Consider the following 8,144-nt stretch of genomic DNA (forward strand, 5'->3'; position numbering starts at 1 on the left):
CAAACTGCTGACCTTGTGGTGATCACGATGCCACCAGGGTTTCTAATCTCATATCGTGGCTTGCAATCTCTGGATTTCCAGATGAAACAATCAAACAAGGCATCAATATGCTAAAAGATTACATGCAAACCCCCCACCCCAAAACCCCCTCCCATTTGTGGGCCCCACGATCAGGCCAGGGCAGGCTCCTTTCAGGACCCAGAGACCACAGCTCACACTGCCCCCCTCACCCCCAGAACACTCATGGCCTCCTGGACTTGGGGCTGGCCAGTGTCCGCACCCTGCACCGCTGGGAAATCTTCCCCATCGTCCTCCTCATCTCCTCTACCGAGAAGACCGCCCGGAGGCTCAGGTAGCTGTCCCTCCCCCACAGCAGACTTGGGGCAGGTCCCTGGGCCCACAGGCTCCACCAGCAGGACGTCCCCTCCAATGTCCCTAGAGGTGCTCGGGGTGGTCACCCACAGCTCCCTGGACAAAGTCCCCTCACCTCTGGGGAACTGAGGGTCCTGGCCCAAGGTCACCTTAACTTGACCAAGGACATTTCTAAGGGGCTGGACATACCGGGGTGCCATGTGGCCAGAGCAAGGCTGGCACCCCTTGCTTTGTACCTGGGACACGTATGGCACTTGGATGGAAGGTCACCGATTGATCCTCCCTGAAGCGGGGACTGTCATTTGAGGACCATCTGACAGGCTTGGTCAGCTGAGCTCCGGGCTTGGGGACTCTGCCCCCGCCCTCCCAGAGTGGGGTTGCTGTGGCCATGGCGTGGGCACCTCTTGCTGGGTCCCTGCCTCTAAGTTCCCCCACTCCCCCCCCACTGGCAGGAAGTCCCTGCAGCGGCTCGGCTCGTCTGAGGAGCAGCTGCTGGAGGCAGCCCGGCAGGAGGAGGGGGACCTGGACAGGGCACCCTGTCTGTACAGCAGCCTGGCCCCTGACAGCTGGAGCGACCTGGACACCCTGCTCAGCTGTGTCCGCCTGGCCATCGCAGATGCACAGAAGAGGGTTGTGTGGACCGAGCAGAGCCCCCGCTGATGCTGTGCCCCTTCCCCCGGGAATGCAGACCCCGTGGGCTCAGGAGCCGGGTCCACAGCAGACACTGCCATGGGGTGTCGACCCCACTGACCTGGCCTCTTCGCTGCCCATGGGTCCAGACCCCCAGGACAGCCCTCCCACCGCTCAGCGGCCTAAGCGTGCACCATGTCCACCCTCATCAGGGCTTGGCGTGAACTCACCCAGACCTGTGGATCGCACTGGGTGGTTCAGCGGGCCCCGTCCCCGGTGTTTTGTGGCTGTCAGCTGCCCTCTGCAGCCCGCCTGCTCCCTTGACTTCATGCTTCAGTGTCAAAGGGCTGTCCGACGGGCAGAGCTCTGCTGAGGGCCAGCTGCCCTGTGCCTGTGAGGTCCATGCCCTCCCGGAGGACAAACCAAACTGTCGCTGTGACTACCATTTCTCAGCCCCCGTGGCTAGTGAGGACAGCTGGGGCCTGAGGTACTTCCCTATCAACACAGGCCCAAGGGACCGGGGAGGTGTCTAACCTGGGTCTGGGCCCATGACGGGTCCTGGCGCTGCCTGGCTCTGAGACCACAGAGGTGTCAAATGGTCTTCCTGCAGCCTTCCCCTCCTAAGTGCACCTCAACCTCCAGGAACCCCCCCCCACCTCCTAGAACCCCCGTGGGCCCCTTGCAAGACAGACAGCAGTGGCAGGGATTTCTGAAACAGACCAAGTTCAGGTTGCGGCATTAAAACCACGTCTAGAAAATGCAATTCTATATATTTGCTAAAATTAAGTGTTGGGGTTTTTTGGGGGGTATTTTTTGTTTACAATACTGAGGCCTGCTGCCTGCCGGCCCCCCTTGGTCCCTATATGGTGCTAATGGGTGGTGGGAGCCCCCCACCCTGGGGAGAGAGCCTCCACCTTCAAGGCCTCCCCAGGAGGTCGTGGCTGCCGTGGTGGGTAGGAGCAGAGTAGGGATGGAGCGTTCTAGAGAAAGAGTCTATATCCGACACTGGTGCTTGTCCAAGTAGATGTAAGTCAAGTGCGAGGGGAGGTGCCGTTCTCCTCCAGCAGTGGTCCCACCCGTAGGTGCTTCAGAAGGAAGGGTGAGCTTGGCCCGCCACCCTAATGACACTTCATGGGCCTTGCAGTGAGCTATCAGGTCACACAGACCCAGCGCTGGGCATTGAGGTCACGAGGGTGACAGGGGCTAAAGGGAGGAAACAGGAACCCCAGGACCTTTCAGAGCTGTCCTCCAGCCCACAGAAAAACCCCGAAACCTCACACGGCCACCGAGTTGATTCTGACTCATAATGACCCTGTAGGGCAGGGTGGAGCTGGCCCCTGTAAGTTCCCGAGACTGGAACTCTTCCCGGGAGCAGACAGCCTCATCTCTCCCCTCTCGGTGCAGCTGGTGGTCTTGAACCGCTGACCTTGCGGAAAGCAGCCAGCCGTGTCTAACCACTACACCACCAGGGCTCCCCTCCAGCCCACATCCTGATTGAAATCAAGATGTGGTGTTTCTGAGCTGAGGGTGGTTAGGCCAGCTTGCCCACCCCCAGGACACGGCGGCCCATCTTCATGGGGAGGGCTCAGAATGATCCGTGGGTGGCCACCCTTCCCTGAGCAGCCTCACCTTGCGGTGGGCTGGGGCCACCCTGTCCTAGGCTCTCCCTGAATTCCTGTGCTGGGCCACATGGCGTGACCCAAGGACAGAGTATCCTCTCCCATGGGGGCCAGTGGCCAGGCCTAAGCTCTGCTCCCAGGGCATGGAGGAGGGATGGCCAGTGTGCCGAAGCCGTGTCCTCCCCCAGTCTGGCCAAGGGGAGGGCCGCGTGTGGCAGGGCGCTCACAGCTCGTTGTAGAGGGGCCGGCACTCCGGAAAAAGCCGCTCTTCCAGGACCCCATCCGGAGCACACACCCAGGGGTCATGGGTCGCCCACTGCCACTTGACCAGCTGGGTCTTGAGCCCTTCAAGGAGCTGGGTGTAGCTGGGGTCCGTGGCCAGATTGTGTGTCTCGTGGGGGTCCCGGCTCCGGTCGTACAGCTCCCAGCGCTCACGGTAGTAATAGTGATGGAGGTCTTTGTACCAGCCCGTGGGCTGGCCCGTCCGGGTGCGGTTCAGAAGGTCCTGGAAGGTCGGGGAGACGTAGAAGTCCTGGTCGATGGGGAAGGGCATCTTGAAGTGGAGGTTGTGCACTAGGTGGAAGCTCTGGTGGTGCACGGAGCGCATGGGGTAGGACATGGTGACCTCGTGCAGGCTCTGGCTGCTGAAGACGGTGGCCCAGGGAGGCTCGGACACCAGCGCTGGCAGGAGGGACCGGCCGGTGAGCTGCACGGTCTTGGAGCCAAAGATGGCGTAGCTGGGGTAGGGGATGGAGAACCAGTCCAAGATGGTGGGGGTCAGATCTGGAAAGGAAGTGGGGTCTCAGCGTGGCAGGGCTCCCCAGGTGCCTGCAGCCCACTTCCTGGAGTTTGACCTGAGCCCCTCAGGACAGATACTGGGGCTCTGGACAGGGGCAGTCTGCTGAGGACTCAACACCTGGTCACAACCCTTCTTTGTAAAAAATTTTAATTTCCTCCTTATAACCCTTCTGAGGGCCATGTGTTAAGGGTCCCTCCATGCCCCCCAGAAACAGCTGTTTGAATCCTAGTGGCTGGCACCCGTGGTAACCTTGTTTAAAGTGGGGTATGTGACTGCTGTCCTTACAAAGGAGAGATAGGCAGGGGCCAGGAAGGACACCATGTGATGCTCCCGCTGCAGACCAGGGCCTCTCAGGGCCTCCAGAGGCAGGGAGAGCAGGGACAGTCTCTCTCAAGAACCCCAGCAAATCAATGCCACTGACCCAGTGCCCAGGACTGTGGGACAATGCATGGCTGTTCTCAGGGGCCACCTGCTCTGGGTGGTCTGTCACTGCCGGGCTGGGAGGCTTCTGCCCCATAGCACCCCAATCATATGCCGAGAGGCCCTCAAAGGTCCCTTTGCAGCCCAGTGAGGGAGCCCCCCACGGCTCTGTGTGTGGCATAGAGGCTCCCGGCTTTGTGCTTTGGGGCTACCCCAGGGCTTCACCCAAGCCACCCACAGCCCCCCCGCCCTGTGTTTTGTCTGCTTGTCTGTCCAGTGGGAAGACAGCTCAGACTTCCGGCAAGGTCGCCGAGGGTGCAGCGTGATGGGGTGCAGCCTCTCGGGGCAGAAGGTGATGGAATGTAGGTTCCTGGGGGCCAGTGTGAGGGGGTACAGGTTACCAGGGTGCTGCAGCCTTGCCTGGGGGCTTGTAAGAAATGCTGGTTCTCGCACGGCCCTGGATCTGCTGAGGCAAATCTTGGCAGGGGCAATCCTGGGCTTGAACAAGCCCGTTCTAGGGAGTCTCGAGCCCTGGTGGCACTGTGGGTTAAGCAGCGGGCTGCTACGGAGGGAATGGCTGATGCTTTGGACCCACCAGCCACTCTGTGGGCCAGAGATGAGGCGGTCATTTTCCTTAATGATGTATAGATTCAGCCCCCGTGGGCACCCCGCTCTGTCCACGGCCGAGGCACGTCCGCATGTACAGGTGGCAGTGGGTTGGGGTTCCTGGTGACTCAGAGGAAGGCCAGTGCTTGAGCACAGCTGGCGGCCTGCCAGGTCCCAACTCTATGTGGCCCTGGGCAACTGAGGGTTGTTTCCTCCCCTGATAAGGTGGGGGTGCCCATCCCTTCCTGGACAGGCAGTGGCAGAGCCCTGAGGTGCTGGGTACAGAGTGCCCGGCTGTCCACCCCCTGGCTCGCACCCGAGACTGCAGCAGCAGCTTACCAAGGAGGCTGGCGAAGGCCTCGCTGACCTGGCCCCAGCGGCGCGGGTGCTCGGGGGACGAGAGCAGCAAGGGCTCGGCGGTGCCCGGCCAGTACAGGTTGGTCCTGCCGCTGGGGAAGGGGATCCCGTTGTCGGACGTGAAGAGCACCAGCGTGTCATTCAGAACGCCGGCTGCCCGCAGCTCCTGCAGCACCAGGCCGATACCTGCCGGGGGAGCAGGGCGCAGGGCTCAGCACGCATGCGCGGAGACAGACAGGGATTGAGAGAGAGAAGCAGGCACGCATGCACACATGGCCTTCTACGAGCGAGCGAGAGTGAGAGAGAGAGAGAGGGAGGGAGACACACACACACACACACACACTCATGCACACATGGCCTTCTTCCTGACACGGCCCTGCACCATCGTCTACCCCCCTGCCCCAAGGCCTCCCAGTCCCGCCCATGACTCCCGGCATCCAGGGTCTCTGGTCAGCCCCCTGCACTCCACGCAGTGCCCACACGGTGTGACCTCCCTGAACCGGTTTCTGTGCCCTCAGGGCCTCATGTCTGCCCCACAGAGCTAACAGGTCCCCAGGGAATGACAGTGCCCATAGGGACGTGAGGAAGGTGCACCCACAGCGGGGGAGTGGCAGCCACGCCTGCTTCCTGGCACCCACCTTGGTCCATGCGGCCGATGGTGGTGTACTGCGCGGCCAAGTCAGCACGGGCGGCTGGGGTGTCAGGGATGAAGTACGGCACCTGGAGCGGTGGGGAGGGCGGGCCTGAGGGGTTGCCCTGGGACAGGCAGGATGCAAGGTGCCAGCCTTCTGTCCACGCTGGAAGCTACTTCCTCCCCGGGGATGGATTGGCCACAACACTGCCCCTGGTGGTACCTGGGTCCACCTCAGGCAAAGGGGCTTTGATCACTGAGGCTGTGCCAGGAAGGGTGCAGGCCGTGAACAAAGGGTGGGGTGGGGAGGCTTCCTACCTGCACGTGCTGGGGGTCATAGGGCTGGGGCGTCCAGTCAGGGATGCTCCCCATGCCGCTGTCCCCATTACCGAACTTCTCGCAGAAGGCTCCGTACTGGGGCTGGGAGTGGCCGCAGCGATGGGGGTCATGGAAGGCCACGTACAGGAAGAAGGGTCTGCGGGCAAAGGCAGGACGCGGGGTGGCGGGTCTGCTTGGGGGTGCCTGTGCTTCAGGGGGAGCTTCCTCTCAGCTCTGCATGCCCAGCCCCGAGCCTCCCCTCTTCCTCCACCCAGATCAGTGTGAGCACCTGGAACCTTTTATGCCGGCAGTGCGGGGGAGGCCAAGGGTCCCAAAGATTGTGGGTGTCCGTCAGGGGTTAAGGGCCTCCAGGTCTGGATGTGTGTGTAAGTGTGAGTGTATGTGCACATGTGCAAGTGTTTATAAGGGGCAAGGGGGTTGCAAGAACATGGGTAAGTGTGTGTGCATGAATGTGTGTGTGTGTGCGTGGGTCAGCGGTAGGGCCCGTCCCACCTGCCGCCCTGGGACTGCAAGAACATGGGTGTGTGTGCATGAGTGTGTATGTATGTGTGTGTGTGTGTGAGTGTGCAGGTAGGATCTGGCCCACCTGTTGCCCTGGGACTGCAAGAACATGGGTAAGTGTGTGTGCATGTGTACAAGAGTACGTATGTGTGTGTGTGTGTGTATGTGTCAGAGACAGGGCCTGGCCCACCTGCTGCCCTGGGACTGCAGGAACTTCCGGACCAGCAGCTTGATCCTGGTGATGTTGCGTCCCACCTGGAGGACGGAGCCGTTCTCCTCCGTGTAGGCAAAATCAAAGGGGAACACCAGCTCGGGCCCCACGTGCTTCTTTCCGATGATGCCTGTGTAGAGTGGGCAGAGGGCTGTGCAGGCACCCCTGGACCCCACCCTCCGCCCCCAGGAGCTCAGTCCTCGTGACCCCAGTGATGCTCATGGGTGACAAGGCTAGTGCCTGGGCCAGGAGTGGCTGTCTGGGGCGCCTCACCTGTGCGGATGCCTGCCTCTCTGAGCAGCAGGGGCAGGCTGCGCACCTTGTCGAAGGAGTTGAAGTGATGGACGTCCTGGTGCAGGCCATACATCCCGTTCTGGTGCTGCGGCAGAGGCCCATTCATTCCGTGAGGCCCGCCCGCTGCTGCTCCGCCCTCCCCGGCGTTAGCCCCACAGGCCCTGCCGGGTCCCCGAGCCCCAGGGAGAGTTACTACCCCCCCAGCTCCTCGCCCCACACGCCCACTCCGTAAAAGTCAGAAGTCAGCAGAAACCAGAACGCTGGCCACGACAAGGACAGGCAGCTTTGACTCTCTTCAATGAACCCCGCTGATGTAGGGTGACTAATCACAAGGTTAGCAGTTCAAACCTACCGGCTGCTCCTCAGGAGAAAGAGGAGGCTGTCTTCCCCATAAAGATGGCCACACGGGCTGGCTATGCACCAGAAGGGACCCAAGGGCAGGCTTAGTCTGGGTTTCACTGGCTTCTTTCTGCTCAGCTGTTCTACCCAACCGCCCAGTCTTTCCACTGGGACCCCATAGCAGGCAGATCAGACTTCCACCGACCACCCCGGGCCACAGCGATGCCTGGTGTGGGCCTAGTGCAGAGGAAGGCCGGTGACAGCCCTGGGGAGACCTGGTCCCTGGTCTTGCCTCCACCTTCCCTGGCTTGGGGGTCCCCACTGTCCTCACCTGGGGCAGGCCGGTGAGCAGACTGGCCCGGCTGGGAGAGCAGCTGCTGACGGAGGTGAAGGCATTGCGGAAGATCAGGCTGCGTCGGGCCAAGGCGTCCAGGTGGGGGGTGGAGATGGCGCTGTTGTTATATACGCCACTCTCAAAGCCCCCGTCATCGGCTGGGGTGGGGGTGAAGGTGGAAGGAGCAGCATGTCACAGAGGGCCCTCGCCCGAGACGCTGGGAGGATGACACCCAACAGGGATGACTCCTAGATGGGAATGTACCCCTAGGGCCCCACCTGGTGGACCTGCCACCTGGAGGACGTGTTAGCAGGCATGGCTCAGGAACAGACAAGACCTCCCCACCCCCTGCCAGGCAGTCCCTGTAGGTGTTTGAGGTGGGGGAAGAGTGAGCCACCAAGGGGCTGCCTCTGTGACTGTGTGTGCATCCTGTCCAATGTCTCCTGCAGGTGCACCTGTCCCGCCTGGTGTCTAAGGAGACTCTGAAGCTTGTTGAGTCCCACCTCCTTGTCCTGCGGGGAGCACCTGAGGCCCAGAGGCCTCCCAGAGGAGGGGAGGGTCTTGGCCTCATAAACGTCCCATGCTCCCCCTGGCCTGTAGCCAAGCTCAGAGCAGACTGGAGAGGCCAGTGGGAAGCCCAGGGCCAGTCCTGGCCCCAACATCCTCAGAGAGCAACTCAGGAGGCCTGGAGG

General features: G+C 61.7%; 2 protein-coding genes across 2 annotated transcripts in view; one reads left to right on the forward strand and one right to left on the reverse strand.

Annotated features, from left to right (window-relative positions):
• Positions 1-1,760, forward strand: part of CARD14 (caspase recruitment domain family member 14) — a 21,796-nt gene extending 20,036 nt beyond the window's left edge. The window contains exons 20-21 of the mRNA XM_004709248.2: positions 237-352; positions 825-1,760. Of these exons, the coding sequence (XP_004709305.1) occupies positions 237-352; positions 825-1,032 (324 nt within the window). The 3' untranslated portion in view covers positions 1,033-1,760. The remainder of the gene's footprint in view (positions 1-236; positions 353-824) is intronic.
• A 645-nt stretch (positions 1,761-2,405) lies between these two features.
• On the reverse strand, positions 2,406-8,034 carry SGSH (N-sulfoglucosamine sulfohydrolase). The gene is made up of 8 exons (XM_045299519.1): positions 8,028-8,034; positions 7,450-7,610; positions 6,759-6,864; positions 6,465-6,615; positions 5,753-5,909; positions 5,442-5,523; positions 4,786-4,989; positions 2,406-3,404 (listed from the first exon to the last, which is right to left on the reverse strand). The coding sequence occupies exons 1-8, from the start codon at positions 8,032-8,034 to the stop codon at positions 2,845-2,847; spliced, it is 1,428 nt and encodes a 475-aa protein (XP_045155454.1). The 3' UTR covers positions 2,406-2,844.
• Positions 8,035-8,144: the final 110 nt, after the last annotated feature.

This window comes from Echinops telfairi, unplaced genomic scaffold, assembly GCF_000313985.2.
Source record: "Echinops telfairi isolate 266 unplaced genomic scaffold, ASM31398v2 ScPeMD7_7458;HRSCAF=8496, whole genome shotgun sequence".
In the NCBI taxonomy this organism is placed as follows: Eukaryota; Metazoa; Chordata; class Mammalia; order Afrosoricida; family Tenrecidae; genus Echinops; species Echinops telfairi.